At 38.0% G+C, this 21651-nt stretch overlaps 1 protein-coding gene across 1 annotated transcript; it reads left to right on the top strand.

Moving 5' to 3' along the window:
- The first annotated feature begins 6385 nt into the window (after positions 1-6385).
- LOC116924554 (C-X-C chemokine receptor type 4) lies at positions 6386-21353 on the top strand. Its single transcript, XM_032931073.2, has 9 exons — positions 6386-6979; positions 7207-7396; positions 18459-18644; positions 19596-19719; positions 19810-19861; positions 19952-20340; positions 20437-20615; positions 20687-20817; positions 20899-21353. The coding sequence occupies exons 1-9, from the start codon at positions 6838-6840 to the stop codon at positions 21066-21068; spliced, it is 1563 nt and encodes a 520-aa protein (XP_032786964.2). The 5' UTR covers positions 6386-6837; the 3' UTR covers positions 21069-21353.
- Positions 21354-21651: the final 298 nt, after the last annotated feature.

Genomic DNA, 21651 nt, shown 5'->3' with positions numbered 1-21651 from the left:
AATATGAATGAATTTGGGTGAATTATAAATATATCTCCTTGTGCAGTATAGCCTAAGGTGTGGTTGATTATCTATGACGTCCGTCTCTACTTATTTTTCACAGCACACCTAATGATTATTTATGATTTGACTCCCAATTAGATAATAAAAAAAAAACATTACATTCTGAGCGCAAAATTCTAAGGAAAATATAGGAAATGCCTCTGACTTGTGACTGGTTCAATCTTTCGTGTATAGACTTCCAAGTCTTGCTAATAACATCCGGCATTTCTTCCGCCACTTTCTCTCTCTCTCTACCTCGGCCCTTCGAATCGTCAATTATCAAAGAAAAAAGAACAAAAGGGGAAACTTGTTTAGCGAGTTGTCGACATCAGCCGTCACGTCAATAACTCGAAACATGTTTGGAGAAAATGTGATCCTTTTTGCAATATAAGATCACATTGGAAGGTGCTGTTTGTGCTTTTAGCCGGAATCGCGTCTTTATATATATATACGAAAGCATCAGCAGGCATACAAGAATAATAGCATTTTAGATGTGAGTTTATTACCGGACAGCTCAGCGTTGTATAGTCTAGTAATTCTACCATCAGATCCTACAGAGCCTGACGAGAAGAGAAAGTGGTACAGAGTCTTGCTGGGAAACAAACAGCACAAGGCACTTGGGGATCGGAGAGAAAGGAACACTTGAATGTATTCCATTTGAGGTGGAACGACATGGCAGATGTTGTTGCTGTAACGTGAAACGAAACCGCGAAAGGGATGGATGTATACCAGTGTAGTCTAATAAGTAGCTATATACAGCTAGAATAATTTGCTTTGACACAAGCAGTTGGATATAGAGCCGTTGTCATTGAAAAGGCGGACTCTCAACAGCCGACATGTTGCAGTAATTCCGACTTTCTTGTGGTTACAACATAATACAAACTGTTTAAACATATAACCAGGCAATAACTGATGTAGTTATAGGCTAGTCTAGTCTATATATGTGTTTATTTGCTTTGCTATGTAAATGGACGAGAAATGTTGTGTTAATGGACTTTCTCGTGCTTGAGTTCTGTCTTTATTTGTGTGCGAAAACTGGCAAATGTTTATACTACGCATTTGGTGACGACTGATGTGAACCCGTCACCGGGGTTATATAAGAACAAAGTCTTTTTCATTCGATGAAAACATATGAACAACAAATTGCGAACGGCTTAAATGCTGGGCTATAAATGTAATGCAAAGCAATGAGTGTCAAAGGGTATTATAGAAACAGAACAAAACGAAAGTTAGGAATTTATAGAGTGCGTTTAAGGAACCATTTTGTTTATTTGCTTTATATACAAGACAATGGCAGCACTTTTAATCTAGATACATGGAATTGATATTTTGCATCTGTCGGGATCTGGATGGCTTCTTATCTTTGCTTCCAAATTCCAAAACTCGGTTCCATTTTGTATTTCTCGTTGTGTCACAATATGCTTCATCACTGTCACCTTCTCATCAAATAAATGTATTACCATTCGTCTATATACAATGGCTTCCCGTCACCGTCTAAAAGGACGCCATCAGGAACAAAAGGAGAAGAGCCATTTTTTTTTCCCCTTGTGACGTAAATCCCCAATATTCTTTTTGTTTCATTCATTTTGGTTGTCTTTTTCCTCTCCCCCCCCCCTTTTTTTTTGCCAGATTCTGAAAGCTATATCAGCCATACGAGCGTGATGGGTATTAATGATGGCAGACTCCCGATAAGGGGGAAGGCCGCACAGGGTTGCCGCCTTTCAACTGTCAACCCAACCCTCCGTTTTTTTTTTTTTTTTGTGTTCCCTCCTTGCGTGACTTTATAAGAATTTGGTGAAGCAACATTTTCTCTAACAGTCGTTAATTTCCATTGTTGTGTCTCCGGTTGACCGTAGGCGGTATAAAAACACACTTCGAAGAACGGAAAGAGAAAGCGCGTGTGAAATGCATATACGCTCTATACATAAACAGGAATAGATTGTTAACGTAAAAACCATTACGAAATAACAAACATGTTTGTTGTAAGAAAAAAGAACTCGGCTCGAAAAATATAGAGTCTGTCGAAACTTGCATGCAGATTTTTTATTTGGCTTATAAAAATAGATTTGACTCGGATGTTTAATTATTTTTCTGTATATCTGTTTCAAAAAATGGATTGTGAGCGCACATTTGCTTCGATGCATGACGAAGTTAAATTTAACATAAAGGTCACGTGGTTTTATAGCTCTTAACTGTGAAGATAGATGATAAATTTTCGTGTTTCAATGGGGTATAAAATTAATAATAATGGCTTCCATTGAAGTTTTTAAATTTTTTAACCTTTTAACTATATCAACAGCTTTAATGCGATAATAGAAAAAAACAACAATTTCATATGCAAAAGTTCTCGAATTCAACGGATTTTATTTCTTTCTTTGCTTATATATACAACGTCTCTTTGGCAGTGTGGCTATCGCGTCCGCCTGGAGATACGGAGCTTGAGTGTTCAAGTCCCGAAAACGTCCAATATGATGAGTAATGTCATACACCATACTGAAAGACACTGTAGATAAAACAAAACCCAACCGAATCAAACAAACCCTGATTGGACAAAAGAAATTTTTTTCGGATCTTAATTACAAGTTGTTAAATAAATGTGAAAAATGGCGTTTACTTCGTTAAGACATACCGAACTATATAGCGAGTTGGTGTAGTGGTTAGCGTATGCGCGATCCAAGCCGATAACAAGTTGACGAGTGTTCGATTCCCGTTAAAGCCTAAAATGATGATGATTTGATTACATGCACCTCCAATGGAAGATATCATGTCGAAAATATCCCACATAATCTTCTGATACAGGCTTATTTTTTTAAAGCTTCAAGATTAATTTCATCACTATTTTCTTGTGTTCTAGTTACTTATTAATTTCCGAAGAAATTGTTTTCTTGAAGAACGCTAGGCTTGTTTGTTGGCTTGTTGTTCTAAAAGAATGTAGGACAAGTAAAATGTTGGAAGAGTTCCTAGGGTATACGTAGTCTACCATCCACACAATGGAGAGGCTATTCGGAGAGAGTTTATGTCTCACTAAATCTACTTGTCGGGTTAACATGTACCCAATCGGTCATATGGTTACAGCGGATGAATGAATACACGAAGATGAAGCGTTCAAATTCCGAAAATGTCCAATATGATGAGTACTCATGCACCACTCTGTAAGACAATGTTGATAATCGTAGTCTCACCGAATCAAACCCTGACTGGACAAATAGATTTTTAGTCATAGTATGACTGCTTTAAAACGAAACTTTTGTAATATGCAAAAATATTATTACAAAAGTGAATGATATAGGCTATATATATCCCATCATTCATCAATAGTTGCTCAGTGAATAACGAGTGCGCGTTGTGAAATCAAACGAATTAAAGAATCGATGTTCAATTCTAGGCCAACCCTTAAATGATGACGATATGATAACATGCATCACCGACTGAAGATATCATGTCGATAATGCCCCATTCACTCTTCTGAAAGGCTGTTTTATTATTTAAACATTTTTCAATTTACTGAATGTTTTAATCCAACTGAGATCCAATTGCTAATTCGTTCTCGAAGAACTCGTGTTTTTTTTTTAAAGATCGGTCAACCTTTTTTTTTTTGCCTTGACTGTGATGGAAGTAAAGCGCGAAAGATGAAGCAGAATGTAAGAAAGACAAATGTTGAACGAAGAGTTCCTACGGTATGTATGTATACCATCCATTATGGAGAGACTGTTTGGAGAGCGATCGTGTTCTCCCTCTGCTGGCCTTTCCAAGTCCCCCCCCTGCCAATAGGTTTGTATATATCAAAGGAAAGAGAACGGTACTTCCTACTGCCCATTCTTCTGATTCTTTTCGTCTCTCTTTGCACAACTCGGAGACCAAATTCTTTTGATTAAAGCTCCGTGGTTATGTATATTTTTTGTCTTTTTTTCTGAGTAATTGTTTTATTTTGTTGTTGTTCTCTGGTAGTATTTGACCCTCATGCTCCGTTTTCGACACCATAACTCTATCATGTGCTCTATCCCTTTTGCTTCCCATCGGAGAAATGAGAATGCCGTCTTGCGTGTCAATCTCCAAGTCCGGCCGACAGTCAGACAGCCCCTTTGTGTGTGTGTGTGTGTGTGCTGTGTGTGTGTGTCTTCTGTATTTGTTCCAAATATAAAAAGTAAGTCCAGCCGACCGCTGGAACTTTGCCTACATTGCCTTTCCTTTGTCGCTCTTCGACCAAATCCGGCCGACTTGAAACTTGGAATAGAAAATGATGTAGGTATATAGAGCTATATGTGCCAATAAAAGGAAAGACATGTAGACCTATATACAATTTTTCGTGTAGGAGCTATTTAACTGGACTGGCTTTGTATATGAGCATTTTTCACGCGTTCGTCACGGTCGAGTGAACGCCGAGATGGCAAATGAGAACAAAGATTGGAATACACTGGCCAAGCCAATGGAATTGAAATGAAGACTAGATGAACCCAGCAAAGAAAGCGTCTTTTTTCAGTTCCCTTTTTTCTTCTTTAGAAATGAAAGAGCACGGCGGTTATTATATGATTTAGGGCCAGTCTTATTCGTTTCGTTTTCAATCACACAATCAACTGTTCCTTTCTTTTCTTTTTTTTTGAGTGGGGGAGGAGGTTTGAAGTAAACGGATTTCTGTACAAATTCTTTTGTCCGTTTCGTCTTGAACTTCCTTGTGCAGCAAATAGACGACAACACACACAAAAAAAAGATGATTTAGTGAAGGGTAGATTAAAACTCTTTTGGCCGGCTTTTGGACTAATGGGGTTGACTGGGTATATATAGAGTCCATGAAAAGAATCATTTCAACAGGCATATATTAATCAAGAATAAGCGATTTTTCTATACAAGGGTATTTTAATATTTCTTAAATTAATTCAGGATTTAATTAAAAGTATATAGCAAATGATTAGGAATCTAATAGTTGATTTGTTTTTACGTTTCGTTATAAGAAGTGCATTAGGCCCTACAGCTTGTTTTTATTCAACCGTTTGGCTATGTACGGTCATCTTTTTATGGACGTAGTTACAAATGGAAATTTTAGAACTTCATGCAAAGTTGACTAAGCTGCAAACTTAACTGACCCCGACAGGTTTCCATTTAAGAATTTGCACAACAGTAAGCCCCGTGTGCAATTTACATGTCATTATACGAGTTCAATGACTGGGAAATATAACCAAACCTTTTGGACGTGAATATTCCGACCGTTCTTACTAGACCGATTTTGTGTAATGGAGGACTCGTTCCCAAGGAACTTATAGCCTATGTCGGTCGTGTTCCATAACCAACCGGAATTACGCACTAATAGACTATATATACAGACTATTTTGAATGAAACATCGTATCGTGTACGAGCAACTGGTAACGAGTGGCCAACTGTTTCAACGTATATAACCGTCTCCTTCCCACAGAGCATGGGAACACCTGAGAAATTTGGCTAACGTAAAGACATTTGCAAATGTCCGAAATATGGTCGATATCCTTCACTTCCAAACAGGCGGTTTTCTTCAATTAGTTTTCACTTCCCTCAAAGAGAGCTTCCGAGTCAATATTAGCGCGGACGTGCTATAGAGCACCATCCCAATTTCCGCGGTTGCATGTGGGAAACAGCCTTCTCCATTTCCAGTTCATTATTCTTATAAACATTAGACATGTATTGATTTATTGCACACGAAATTAAACCCCTCAGTCTGTACACAGAATTTTGATAATAAAAACAGCCATATAATGATGTGACGTGAGAATTTTACATCTCATTTAAGTAAAAACAGCTGGAATATGCACGTGACCTCATTTTCCTCGTTCCACACGGCCGTTTCAATATAGACACATCAACACACAGCGCAAATACTCAAACAATTTATCCAATTTAATTAATGATCCCATTCGAGAAGAGCGACAAATGGATTTGTTTTTGTTTTTTTTTTAAATTCACGTTTCGCATCAGTTGGTTTCAATTACTTTGAAGATATATCGCACTTGCGTTAGTTCCACTAAAAGAAAAAAAAAACAAACAAATGATGAAAGCTTCTCCGTATTGGATAATTCATCGGTTGTCAAAGTCAACCATAGATCTTTATTCTCGTATTTTTTCCTAAATATATTTTTCTCCACGCGTTTTCTTTCACTTTCCTCCGTATTTTCTTTTGCTTATTTGTTTTTTTCATCAGACGAGGTTAACCCAATTGCAAAAAAAAAAAAAAGAGGGAGGGGAAGGGAGAGCCGATGCGCACGAGCTAAGCTGCTGGACTGAGTGCCCGCCTCGTGCTGTGCATCCTGGGCAGCGCATGTGCTCCAAGTCGCTATATACGCGACTGTATAGCCAGGACGAAAAAGAAAAATTGTATGCACAGCGAAGACGCGTGCACACGGCAAGACACACAAACAAAGAAGAAAGCACATCAGAGTCTGAAAAGGGGGGGGTGAATAAGTGACGTGATCGGCGCTTTTTGCACGCCATTCGCTTTGATCGTGGCAACGAGAGACTTGTTCGACGTCGTTTTCTTCCAGGATTTTCATCTTGGCCAGTTCAACAAGAAAGGATCACACACACACACACACACACAATACATATATTTGTTTTTAAAACAAAATCTGAGAAGTGTATATAATTGGCTGGTGGATCTTACAGTGGCCGTACTTGAAAACGAATCGTTTGGCTCACGTTTTTGCGGAACTTGCGGTTTAAAGCGAATACAAAAATATCAACGTATACAAGCTGAGAGTGAACAAACAGTTTAGTTTTTTTGTTTTTTTTTGTTATTTTCTGATCTGATCGGAGATTTAAAAAAAAAAAAAATGTCGGATGATGCGCAAAACATGTCCGACATTAACTGGCACGGCTTAGACAGTTATCCGCTGGATGTGTCCACGGAGGATGAATTGGTTAACATCAACACCAGCAGCAACCGGTCTCCAAGTCCGATCGAATCGTTGTTAGGTAAGTCCAATCTTTTCCGAGTATAGGGTTTAATATGTTATCCCATTTGTTTTTTTCTCTTTCTTATAAGATTATATTATGCTTTTAAATAAAGGGAATCTCTTAGGGCAACAGAGATGAAATTCGCCACGAAAATCTGTTTATTAGACCTAGATTGGGGTGTGATATTTTGAAATCAATCAATAATTAAATAAATGAACTGTACATATACTTTTGATCAAATGCAGGTGAATTGTCGGGTTCTCATTCGCTGATCTTCATGGAAAACGCCGAAGAAATGCTGTTGCCGTGGAAGAATAATCCCAATTTCTTGCCCATCGTTTTGACGCACGTTATCACTTTCGTAATTGGCCTGGCCGGAAACATTGTCGTTATTAGCACCATGAGTCGCGGACACGGCGAGCGCTCCGTTACCAGGTTAGCTTTATTTACATGAGTGCTCAATAACTATATGTGGACTATTATACATCATGCTCTTTTGTATATAATGGTATATATGAAAATTACGGTGTTTTATAGCTTTCACCCTTCTAAATTATAGAAGCGCCATCCAAAATGCGTAGTTGAAACTAATTGCAACAAAAACTATAGCACGACTGTTGTTATATAAGGTTTTATTCCACAGCATAATGGCATACAAGATTTTGCTGAAAGCAAAGCAACACAATCTTATAAGAATGCGAAAGCCCTACAGGCAATGCGTGACTGCAGTTTCATAATCATTTGAACGGCATGTGCTGCAACGTGCGACAGATAATTCAATCATCAGCCCATTTTTTTATCGACAAATTGTATGTAGTCTAATATTATATACTTTCTTTTATTTCCTTTTCGTATTTGGAAAGAAAAATGAAGTTAAATCCTTCATTTGCAGGTACTTGTTTTCAGACGGTTGATTTAGCATGTTGTTTTCTTTAATACTTTCCTCGCAAATTTCAATCGTTTGAAACGTTCCTTCTTGCTCGGCTCTCTTAACTCACTGATAGACCATACACAGTTGGTAACGTAATGAACTGAGCGTAAACGGTGGGAAACTGGCGATGATGGCGGGTTTTTCAAAAATTACATGCAAAGAGGCTATTTAATAAGACGATCGGCCATCGTCTAGGGGAAAGTATAAAATCGAAAGAGCAAAGGAAGAGCGCTGAAGATGAAAGCGGTCACAGGATGTGAATCGTAATCGGATTTCAAATCAATCACGCAACGGCATTTGACTTGCTTTCACCCCCCACCCCCCCTGCTTCTTGTTCTATCGCTGATTACACGGAATTAATGTCAAAGACGAAAAGAGGAGTGAAAAAAAAAAGCCTCGATTACGAATGCGCTTCAATTAAAGAAAAAAGTGCGTAGAATCCTTCATTAAAAAGTAATCAACAAGCAGCCTAAGGATTTCTCTGTACATGACTGTGCATACAGTCGAATATAAAAGGCGCATACCCAAGGATCTACAAACGGAACTGGAGCGTTTGTTTTATATGTAAGCCAATTGGCTGATTGCTGCTGGGTCGTGTAAAGGCGTGCAATTTAAAAAACATGCTTCAACTCGGCTGAACAAAGAGCAGCAAAAGTTATGGCTGTGCGAAATCCTGTGCGTAGACTACAGAAGAGATAGGCATCACCAAATAAGGATTTGGAAAACAAATATCACACGCCATATCTTTATAGTGTGTTGGCTGTTTTTGTACTTTACAGATGACAGCCAAATCAAAGAGATCGATCGTGCGTCTGGTTGTTGAGCCACGTTGGCCAACTGGAGAGGCAATTTTGAATATATAAGGAGGTTCTCGGTTGAATCAAGACGTCACGGACTGGCTCTCCGCATTTCAACTGACATTTGATTCCCGTTCAGTCGAGCGTGTTGTATATGCGTCCGAGACTTTGAGGCCGTTAACAGTCATCTTTTCCTTTATAGTTTTATTGATTGATTTTTCATTATTTTTTTTCATTTCAATAAAATAGTGAAAATAATAGATGGAATCAAATTTGGGAAGGCATCCTATATACAGATCTACCTTTGCTATGTGTATAATCTAATCACAATTTCAATTGAGGGTATAGCCTACATAGAAACAAGTATAGACAAGTCTATGGGCATTCAGAGCAACAGAGGTTATTATCTCGTTTGCTATACACTCGATATGCTTTCAATATCTGACTTTTGTAAAAATATATGGAATTATTACACAAATTCAGTATATATAGGTTTTGGTCCATCTTAGAAATATGCTGCATCTACATAGCCTATATAGTAGCCTATACTGTATATTTATATAAGAGTGATGGAATAAAGAATTTAGAATAATAAGAAAGAGAGCAGCAAATAGGATCGGATGATGTGCTTTGCGTAGGCTACTGTATATTTCAAGCAATCATGATTCTGTCACGTTCCACCGAGGCAGATGCCAATTCCACAACAGCCGCGCGCCACATAAATACTTGGATTCCATCGAGAATGCATTGAACTTTTCTCGATGGAAAAAGAATAAAAAAAACAAACAAAACAAACAGTGGACGGAGATAAGCTGTGAAACGAGTTTTTTTTTTCCCTGCCAACAACCAGCAGCACATACACATCCAAACGAAATATAAGCTTTAATTTATAGCAGTTCTATGTAGAATGACCTTTGTATATATATATTATTAGTAGTCTATAAGCCTCGACTACATAACTGGCTGTACGTTATAGCGGATCACGTTTTTTGGATTACAGTATAAGACACGATAAAACATTTAAAAAACTCATTTTAGGGTGAACGTTTGAAGGGCCCATCAGTTTTGTCACCGTAATCTGTTGCGACCAACAGCCTTAATTATGGACTTGTTAATGTACGAGAGGTTGGTTGGGAAAACGTTGAGTGACATAAGCCAACTGTTATTTACCGAGTCTCTTTTTCGGTTCAAATCACTGAAAATTAAACACAAGTAGACTATCTACATAGAAAGTTATCTGTCTGATTGAACGGCTTGAAAATAGTTTTCAGTGGTCTATACGTTGAGTTTGCAAACCAGATTCATGCTTGGCTTTTTCTTCTTCATAGTTTATAGTGCAAAACATTCAAGTTTTCTACGTTGCCTTGAGCCGAATGTATATAGAAACTTGAATCCCAGCATATTCAACTTATATATTAGAATTTTATAGACCGACAAAGCCGATGACTATAACGAAGACAATCGGGGGAACATGCGGTAATGATGAGGCGCCGTTCCAGACTTGTCTCTAATGGATGCCATAATGTTTCCGCATGTTTGGCGCGCATGATGCCAAAAAGAAAGAGCTTTATATATACGTGTTCCCATCATCTGTTACGTTAGCTTCTACACATACGGCCGTACAATATGTAGTATATATATAGAAAACAGGCTCAACTCCATCATCGCAGTGTCCCAGAGCAATCACCATCATCACGAACATGACTGCCATCATCATTCGTGCTCCAACTCAGCAGTCGATTATAGGAACACGAGGGTGGAGATATGGAACAGCGTCAGACCAGGACCGATTATAATTTGCTGTCTGTTCTTGGTCTTCATCATCTATATGGCAGCACGTTATAAGTCTTTTACCCAATTTTTGTTTTCCTCGTCTCCCCCCATTTTGTTGTTGTTGTCTCTACCGTAATTCAGTCGATTTTGATTAGGCTACCTTAATAACTATATAACGAGCGTCCGCGTCTATCTACAATAAGAACGATGGCGCATCGCATACAGATGCCGAGGAGATTCGACTATGTAGTGGATTCTGAAATCAGATTACTTTCGGTGCTGTAGTATATTTCTCATCCATTCTGCCATTCTTTGTATTTGGGGGTTTTGCGATTCATTAGCGTTTTCTGTATAGTAAAGTACAGCTACTTGCGTAACAAATGGCGCGGATTTAACGAACGAATCTCAACGTCTTTCTGTCGTTTAATATGCAGGGAACTTTATATGTTCAAACTTTCTGCTGGGCAGGGTGCACTGCTATTAGTATCTCTTTTGTAACCAAAAGTAGAGGGAGGAGCTTTGAAGAAACCATTTTTCATGCGAATATAATGCGACGCAGCCGACAAGCCTCACAAAAAAAAAAAAAAAAAATAGATTGTTGGCTCCGTTCTGTGGCTTGTGGCTTTCACTCTCTCACGTGACAAGAGTGTGAGACGGCTGACGTCTTTCCGCAAAATCTGAAAGAAAAATATTGCGCCAAAGAGAATGAGCATTGAAAAGGGAACATCATCGCCGGGGCAACATCATTCCTCTTTTCCAGCCTTGTGTGAAAGCCCCCCCAAATGATGTTTTTCTCCCCTTTTCTGCTCGCGTGTTAATGTCTTCGTCTTGCTGTGCTTGTTTTCTTTTTTTTTTTTAATATTTTATTTAACGAAGAAACGAGTCACGCTTGGCTGATTTTATTTTCAATCAATCGGACGATACACGGCCTAAAATCTGTGCACTCATCTGCGTATATCTTTTTGTTTTTTAGGTTCATTTTCTTTTATTGCCTGACGAATCAAAGCATGCTTTCGCTTTCCATTTCGGAGGCTGGAAATTTCTTAAAAAAAAAAAAAAAAAAGATTTACGCAATCAAAAGAAGAAATCTTTGAAGCTTTGAATTCGCTTCTGCTTTTAATGTCTGTATAGACTATATACAATTTAGTATATGCACGCGTCTCCATTCGTGAAAGCCTCGTTGGTGACAAACGGTCGGAGATTGTGATGTGTAGATATCGCGTTACAAATTACTGTATATTATAGGCGTGAGAGACAAATAATCGTGCGTTTCCCGGTGCGGATAAATATATAACCTAGTTATATTTAGACTTATGGGCACGGAGCACACTAGGCCTAATCACTTTGGGCCGAATACATGTTTTCGTATAATCGTTCTATATTTTTTCTCTACTTATATTAAGTGCTCTAGATATGAAATGTCCTACTGACATTTGATACTACCGTAAGAAATATCTATACGTTTATAGTCTACTGAAATTCATTTCATGGAATTCTTCACGAATGACACGTGGAGAGATCAATATTCTAAATAAACTCATTAGGCTATACGTTCGTTATTTGATCATGACACCAGCGCAATCAAACAAAGAACGAGGACAAATGAGTCGTTGATTTTCTTGAACAGCATCATACGAACTGCTTTTTATACCTTTTTCTGCAGAAAAATATTGCGACGAGTTGGAAATGATCGTTCAATTTTCGCATTCTATCTTTAATCGATCATTACATTGTTAGAGCAGCAATCTTGCCAGCATTTTGTTTAGCCTTTTCTTTTGTTAAATTCATATGCACGGATGTTAAGGAGAACGAACTTTGCAGCAATGAGGATTCCATTAAATGCTGTATAGACTAGACTCTACTGAATAGAAGCGGGGCGCTTGAAAAAAAAAAATCGAAGTAGCTTATACAAAAAATAAAGAATGGCAGAAATATTTGAAAAAAAATGTTTTTCATCTCTTTTAAACAGCCCAGACATGTACGACGCCCTCGGTCTGCCTATATACGCGCAGCCACAATGAAATCAAGGAATTCAATAATCGAAAGACGTGGTTGAATGATCGCCATTTGTACAAAGGTACTATATATATGGATGTGTAAGGGCAGCAATTTGCGGGAAAATTGAAACGGACGTGTTATATAGGGTCTTGGTGCTGCGCAATGGAAAGAAATAAGAATAAAATGAAAGAAAGAAAGAAAGAAAAAAAACGAGAGCATCGATAGAACTTGTCGTTGGTGTGTAGACCTACCATCTATTAGACACGCGACGCACACACGGGGGTAGCCTACATATAGGGCTTGCACACATGGCACTGAAAGCAGCAAGTACCCGTTAAACAAAATTGGATTGCCCTATCTTACGAGCTGAATCAGACAACATCAGTCGAGCATACGGCGAACGAGCAGACGCTATCCGACAAAAGGGAATAAGGAATTTAACATTTCCCAATAGACTATAAGCGTCTTCTCTTTAAAAATACTGTATTCAGTTGATCCTATATACTTACTGGCGAAAAACGCCGGCAACGTTAGTCCAAATAGATGCCGAAAAATCTAGGCGTGTCATTTTTGTTTTTTAACTTTTAGTCGTTGACTTGAGGAGTTGAATATACAAAACGAGCCATCAGGAAAAAAGAAAATGGGCTGTTTGTTTCAAAGAAGTACGTCCTATATATAAACGCATCTAAAGTCGAGAACAAATGTCATCATGCTTATATATACCATTACAAAATCCTTATATAACAACCAACGCTGCATGTATAAATAAAATTACAATGACCTCATTTTTGTCACGTCTCGTGGTAATACATCTATCCCCGACGCTTTTACACGCAACATCAAATAAAAGCGATGTTTAATTTGAATCTTTACGCCATCACGGACGGGAATTGCGTTGAAGTAGAAATGCTGTATAGCCTATATGAATTTTCCGTTGGTATGCTAGCTGTGTGCGTAGAATTATTTTTAAGGGGTTCTGTGTGTCCTGTCTGATCCGTTTTCTGCATTGTTTGTATATACTCTTCAGGTCCCGCTGTATAACGTGCTGGATTGAACTACCACTAAAAAAAAAAAAACAATAAAAAAAAAAAATGGTTGTCAGCTAACGTTCAACCTGAAAGATCAAGAACTTGATGCGTTGTATCAATATTGACGTTCGTCAGCAGAGGCCATATACTATATAGTGCTTCTATTCTTTTTTTTTTTTTTATTAGTCTTTGCTCTTCGATCACCATTGACTTTTATAGTAACTTTCCCCCCTTTTTTTTTTTTTATTTGTTACATAATATCTTTGGGCTGATGGCTCCAGTTCTTGTGTTTATGACATTTGAACTTTGATGTTTTTCTCTTGAAAAAAAAAAAGAAGAAGAAGTAAGACCATATATATACAAGATGAGTATATATAGCTAAGGCTTTGGCAAAAGCTAAAAATCGTTGCAGAAATAACTGCCAATGCCAGATGTAAATGCTATTTACGTTAGGACTATATTTTTCCAAGTGGCTACGTGACTGAAAGCCAAGCCATTTAACACATAGTAAAAAAAAAAATAATAATAAATAAATAAATGAAAAGAACATGCTGGGAAAGTATAAGAGATATAAAAATATACAGTTTCTCTGCTATATCTGCTGTGGATGTGCTTTGGTTTAGCACAGTTTTTATTTTTCTTTTGGTATTTTTCGATTCAACTTTTCCGCATTTCAATTTCAAGATTCTCAAAAGTTCTTGTGTGTGTGTGTTGTTTTTAAATCGTAGGCCCAGTATAAATATACGCAGCAAAACATGACACCCAAGTTTGGGGTGTCAATATCGTCGTTACGTAACATCTAGTTTTAATTTAGGCTTTGCACAGCTCGTTGTTGTCCTTGTCCACTTCACCTTTTCAAGTCTACGTAAGCCACAATTTTGTTTTTTCTGACCAATATTTCTTTTCATTCTTTTTTCGTTATGCGTTTACCCAGTCATACGATTCCTGTGAGGACCAACGGTACAAAAAGAGAAGAAAAAAAAAGATCAAGCAGATCAATGTTTGACAATTGCGTGCGCCTGACACTTCCAAGATGAAGTAACACTCCATGATAGGACCTTATATACAGCAGGGTACGCGTAAATAATGGCCAATTGCCTTCACAAAAAAAAAGGAAAAAACCATCACCAAATGTTGTTACAGCAGAAAACAGGTTTAGAAAACAAAAATCAAAGAAGACGGGAAAATGTTGGATGAAAAAAAAAAAGGGGGGAACAACACGAAAGGGAATACAAGCGAACGAGTGCATTGCCTGTCTGGTTCTTGGCTCAACTGTCGAGCGAGTAGTACGATCAATGTAGACGTACACATCTATTTATATTGTATATAATAGACCTACGTGTATAATTAGTCTTACACGAAGCGACACTATACGTTATAATCGAAAATGTAATCAGCTTGCTGAATACCATACGAATGATTGGCCTTCGTCACCCTTTGTTAGACCCTATAGGCATAATGCACGCGTAGATATAGTAACCGAAATACTTACATAACACTTGACGTCCCCCTACCCTTTCGTAGATGCTCGTTAAAGCTTTTCTGTGTCACCAAGGCCGAATTGTTAGTTCCCGTCGACTTTCCGTTGGCGGTCTCTGTTACCTATACATATTTCACTGCATGTATATTAAGATACACCGCGAAAGCCTTTTAATTTTGGTGAAAGAGCTCTTTTGATGTTGTTTCATTATTTTGCATCGTATTTTCTTTATCTTTTTACGTGTTGCTGATAACAAGCAGGATGAGTTTCATCCTAGATACTGGGTTGTATATATGATTGAACATTGGGTTGTTGATTTGATCTAATAAAGGCGTAGCAAGCATTTATAGAGCTTTGTTTTGACTGTAGACTATATATAGGCTAACTTCAAGACTTAAATCGCTGTTTTCTTTGTCTAATTTTTTATGTTTGTTTCTTTTAAATGTTTGGTGATGGTCCCAACTGCAGCTGGGACTAGCTATCTGTCATTGCTGTATAAATAAGAAAAATAAAAAAAGAATGTAGACCTAGTCTAAAAGAAATGGCAGCTCCCGACGACGATCAATACCGCAATAATTCGACAGTCCCGCAAGGTGCAATTCCAGCCAATGAAAACAAAGTAGATAGATGTGATATCATCGTACATATAAAGGAGTAAAGCGAGAGAGCAATAGATAAATGGGGGAAAATCAGGTTCAATGTAGGCTATACACTTATTGAACTGTATAGCCTACCAAGCGTATATTAACCGGACATGCCAACTAGGTATGTCCGATTAATGTAGCGAAGTGGAATTTATTTCCGGAAGACTTTCAGGATCGCTAGCCCTGTTTTTTGTGTGTGTATTTCCAGGACACAAGAGCTACTGATTGAATCACTCGATTTTTGCCTTCTGCTTCTGATGTTTGGTTAGTCGTTTGCTGCTGTACAGGTCTGACCTCGTTATCCAAATACCGTTATCGTTCAATCAAAAATGTTTTAATTCCCATCTCAGCTTATATACAGTATTTGATGCATAGTCCCATTACAGAGATATAGTCTATATATATTTTTTCTTGTTTGTCAATTGCCCATCTGCTTACTTAATCTTAGATGGAATCGGACTGTATACGAATAGTTTGATTATATAGTTAGCTCGATTTATAGAGGACGTGATGCAACACGCTAAACTGCAATAGATTGGCTGATTGTTTTTTTTTTATTGTCTTGTCTTTTATTATCTATAGTCTACATCACTCCAAAAGGATAAATTGAATGCATCGAAAAAGAAAATGATGCGATAAAGAGAATAGGAATTAAACGTAATTGCAGACACGAGCGACGTGGTTCAACCAAGTGTGCACGCTTTAGACTAATATATAGTCCAGTGGTAACGCGTGATCAGTGCAGTCATGCGAGAATATGAGAGACAAAAATGACAAGAAGAGCGTGGCTTTCTTCTTTTCAGACTTCCACCTCCGCGTCTCGTTCCCGTATTAAAAAAAAAATACGTTCAATCGTGAAGCCCATCGAAGGTTCCCTTTATCGCTCTTCATCTAATAGGCAAATTTTAAAGAAAAAACGAAACCTCAATTCCATGCAAATATAGTACGACGTCTATATAATGACGTGCTATAAATCATTATAATCCATCTCCACAGCAGTCGAGGTGTTTATTCAACCAGAAAACCATATCAATGTGCTATTACCCATGTACATTTACACCGAGTTCCAATGCTCAGACAATATAGGAGAAGTTCGGTTGAAAATCAGAGCAAGTTAGCACGCACAGACCAACACTTCAAAGGCTGGCATTGAAAGTTCGGAAGACAGCAGGCCATAATAAATAACTTTGATAGTCGAGGGACGAATGCCATCAGTTGCTTGCGCTTTATTATCCCTGATGGAAATATATATTACGTACATATACACATATATTTGATGGTATATGACATGGTATCGTAATTAAATAACACGTGACTTTTTGCTGGTCATATTGCAGCGAGAAAAGTGTAACTACGTGACCAATAAGCCGCGGTCTCTAATCATTTTCGTTCATTTCGGTAATTCGGGTCGGATGACCAGTTGCGGCTATCAAGTCACGGGCAGGCAGCGCATGCCGACTGAACGGAGCAACGGATCCGTGATCTGAACATAGTTGCATAATGGTCACGGACGAACAGAAATCGATTTCCATTAGTTGGATGCGACCATTCGTTTTGAGCAACGAAGCTTATTGTATTATGGTATACCCATGAAATTAAAAGAGATGGCGATGCTTTCTTGTAACAAGTGTATAACACAAATGTAAAGGGCTAATATAATATCTTTTAAAGATATATTTCTTTAAAAAAAAAGGGAAAAAAGTTCAACAAAAAAGTGGAATGGTGGAAACAGTTAACGTTAGCATAGACTTTGTCACAATGCGTCGAGCCTCGTCCTTTTTATTGCGAAAGAAAAAGAAATTTGTGTATCTGTATTATTAGACTACATATCTGATATCTTTTTGGGGTCTTCCGTTTGCACATGTACAGCGACATGCCTTTAGTTTCGATCTTTCAAAAGGCTGAATTGTGATCTATACAGTTTTATATTGCTTCTTATTCTTTGATGCGTCAACTCAACTGATACGAACGATATTATTTGTAAACGTTCGTTGCTCGCGATCGTCTTCGTCCGCCCACACATTCTTTTTTTTTTTCAGCCAAAATAAACGAAGCTTCATTTTGGCAAAGTCAAAAGTTTCTCATGTCATCATGTATTTTTTATATTAACATAGACAGCTGTCGGGAATATTATCCGTCCAGTTGCGTTATTCAAATTACCCATCTCATGCATATTTGATTAGATGTATATGCAAATGGCACGAATTCAGGCAGATGGAATGACGTTAGATTTATATTAAGAGAGTAAAAAATGCATCGCACATTGGTGTGTTTAGTTTCACGTCTATCTTTATGCTTTTTATATATCCTTGTGTATATATAGTCTTTTAATATACCTGTAAATATATATATATACTTAAGAGAAATCGTTTTCAGTTGGCAACTCTCGATGTTTTATCTCAGATGCTATATTTGCTTTGGTCGCAGATTTGGACTCGGTTCCTATACCGCAGCGATGTGTATAGAGCTTTATGCAAAAACTCGGAAGTTCCGACGTTTCGGTTGGGTTCTTTTATATATGGCCTCGGGATTTGTTATGTACAAGCCACGGCGAAATGGGCGAGACGTTCTTAACGGTTATACGCAGTCACCGACATGTTTCCTATTCGTCGTGCCAACAAAACGATCCGTTGTTTCCGCATTCGTTATACCTTATAATTTATGCGGCAATGATTACAGTCTAATCATTCGTAAGCGAATCTCAGTAAAAATGAATGATTTTAGAGGATAAATGTACATATGAAGTAGCCGTGTGAATGATGTATGTTTATGCTGGATGTAGATTGGAAACAACGTAGGGTCTATAACGAATAATTCCAATTGTTTTTCTTTTAACTTGACAATAGCATGTTTCTGGTGAGCTTGGCGGTGGCTGATCTTCTGTTGGTAGCTGTGAGCGCCCCGCTCGAGACCATGGGCTACTTCCTGAATCCGTGGACAAAAGGCGGCCGACTCTGTCAACTGCAGTACTATGTGGAAATGTTGTCAGCTGTCGCTTCCGTTCTCAATCTCACAGCAGTCAGCTTAGAAAGGTGAACACAAAAATGTTGTCGCATTTTCTTTGATTGCTGCAAAATGTTTGATTTTGTAATCAAGGTGTTTCCAGCGATTTTGCTGTTCCAACTGTTAAACTCGTGCCTATATATAGTCTATATACAACCAATGCTACCATATATACTAGCAAGCAGTCTCTATTAAAGGCTTTGAAGGTGAAACACGAACGTGGATTTATTTCTGCCCACTTGTACGAATTGACGCCTTAGATTGATATAACAAGGAAAGGTGTGTGCTGTGTGTGTTTTAAAAGGAAACGCCTTTTGAACAAAGTAAAGTGGGACTCTGGAGGGCATACAACTCCCATGTTACGGTTGATTAAACATGTAGGCGGCATATAGTTTAATACAAGTCACGTTCGGCTCCTCGTGTCCTCTACTGCAATGCCTATTTCTATATGGAAGAAGATTACGAAAGTTACGCTTGCGATATATATATATTTTTTCTTGCCCAAATTTGGACTGAAATTTAATCAATTACAGCTAATGCATCGTTAGATGAAGGGGAAATCATTGTTCTTCGGTCTTTTGACATAATTACTTTCTGCTTCTACTTGATTGGATTTCGACCATTAGGACTTATATATAGTCTATAGGATATAGTCACTGATGGCATAATCCGTTGATTTGTGGTCGAATAATAGTTGCGCAGTTAAAGTCAACTGTATAACTTAGATCGATAATGACATCTACATACTATAATTTACGACTGACAGCTGCAAAGAGTATGAAACTATGTCGAAATTATACAATGTATAAATAGCGGAATATATGAGAGGCTGCCGTTTTGTTGATAGTATAGGAATCTTATATATATAGGAGTCTTATATATCCGTAGCCCGGTTTTAAAATTTGTATTTCGGAAGCAAAAAATAAAGCTGGCAATATATTTTGATCAATTTATTATTCAGATTTTCAATTCTTTTACAGGTATTTAGTCATTGTATACCCAATGAAATCACGATCGTTTTGCACGCTGCACAATTGCAGAAGAGCATTGATTGCAGTCTGGATTTTTGCCCTTTTACTAACAGCTCCGTCCGTTTGGGCCAGAGTAAGTTTTACTTCTTTAACAGAGTGCAAAAGACTTGATGATTGAAGAAAGAGAATTGATTTTTGGTTTGGTTATGTTGAATGTGAATAGGACAGCGTGACATACATCTATTATAACAACAAGACGTCCGTTGCCGTTCACTGTGAGTCAACATTTTTGAATACTTCAACTATTTATAGATTTGTAAAGAATAAAAAAAGAAATTAATTACAACAATGAAATCTATCGGAAGATTGCATGGATACGGGAGATATTGGCCAAGATCAAGGTTTAGGTGCTTACAGCGGTTTCGTCATCGCCCTTTATCAACTTCTCATCATGCTCGTCTTTCCGCTACTGCTCATGATTATCTGCTACTCACGAGTCATTCAGGAGCTATGGCTTTCCACAAAGCAAATCACGGCCATGACACGCGAATGCAACAGCGGCTCACCTCGCCGTCTCGACGTACAAAATGTTCAAACAGGATGGGGATCCAATCACGGCCCAGGACTCAACACTGTCGCAGGCCGGCTTAGCCACGTGCAATCTCATCCTCAAGAGCATCATCACGCTCGTAAACCGGCCAATAAGTACGGTCATTCACGCAGCGGTGACGGTGCTAAACAAGCCCGTAAACAGGTGATAGTAAAATAAATAATGAAACTAATTGTATATTATAGCGATTTATTGAATGGAATCGAGTTGGTGGAAATTGAACTGATTTTCATTGACCAGGTCATCAAGATGCTGATATTGGTCGTTCTGTTATTCCTCGTTTGTTGGGGACCAAGGCTATTACTGAATGTAATAATCAAGTGGGGCCTGCCCAGCTATGACCACACGGTTTACCAATTACGTTTTGTTTTCTATTTGCTCCCGTTTGTTCACAGTTGCATCAATCCTGTTATTTACGGGTAAGCTATCATGACAATCATATCGCGTGTTTCCTTTTTAAATATAATTATGGGTGTTTCTGTAAATATAGGTTCATGTCGACTAACTTTCGGCGTATGATGGTGCGATGTTGCACTCGGAGACGAAGATTTTCACAAATGTGTAGCTGTTTCGTTCGTTGCTGCGAGGACGATGACGCCCACAGTGCTAGACCAAACTCTGGTATGTTTAACGACATTAATTTTGATTGGTTTTGTAATAAGGAAACAGGCGGTTAATTTCCCTTTTACGTTCATATATTAGTTATGTTTGAAATGAGTAACGGAACTGGACTGCGGAGACATGGCACGCTTGGTCACACGTCAGCCTATTGCGTCTCAATAGCTACGACCGAAGCCACCCTGGCAACGGCTGTTCCACGCGGCTCTTTATATCAAGAACGACCAGGTCTTTTCACTACAGACGACATGTAAAAAAGGCTTAGATAGACTACACCTTTTATGTTGTGCAAAAGATGATCTCAAATCAACGGGGAAGTTTGTGTTACAAACATGAGCTTACTATTTGACAATGCAACCATACGCAGTTGTCGCCTATTACCTGCAACAAAATATGTTATTTGACGTAAGAAAACAACTTAAATATCGTTTATGTTTCAATGTGCTATTCCGTCGTTTTTTACGGTGTTTCAACTGCACTCAACTCATTTCATTGTATGGTGATGAGACAAATCAATACACACGATGTTTATTGTGTAACATTCTGTACATTTAAAAGTGTCAAGCAGTTTTCTAAATTTCTTTTCTTTTCAAAACTAAATGACGATGTCGATTTTTGCAGATTTTGACGAAAATATAAGAAGACTTTTTCAATTTTGAATAAGTTCTAAATTAAGTTAACAATAAATGATTTAGAATCACAATTAAACAGTAATCACGATACGCAGGTTTTTTTAAACGCCAGGCTGATAGTTTTTAAAATAAACGTTAAAAACGGAATGGCAGTGCTGGCGCGCTAGCAAAGCGTTGGTCCAATTTATTTCAAAAACAGCTGTCT

This window comes from Daphnia magna, linkage group LG6 (genome assembly GCF_020631705.1).
Source record: "Daphnia magna isolate NIES linkage group LG6, ASM2063170v1.1, whole genome shotgun sequence".
NCBI classification, from domain to species: Eukaryota; Metazoa; Arthropoda; class Branchiopoda; order Diplostraca; family Daphniidae; genus Daphnia; species Daphnia magna.
Note: the sequence above shows the minus strand (reverse complement) of the source record. Positions and strands in the feature narration are given on the sequence as shown.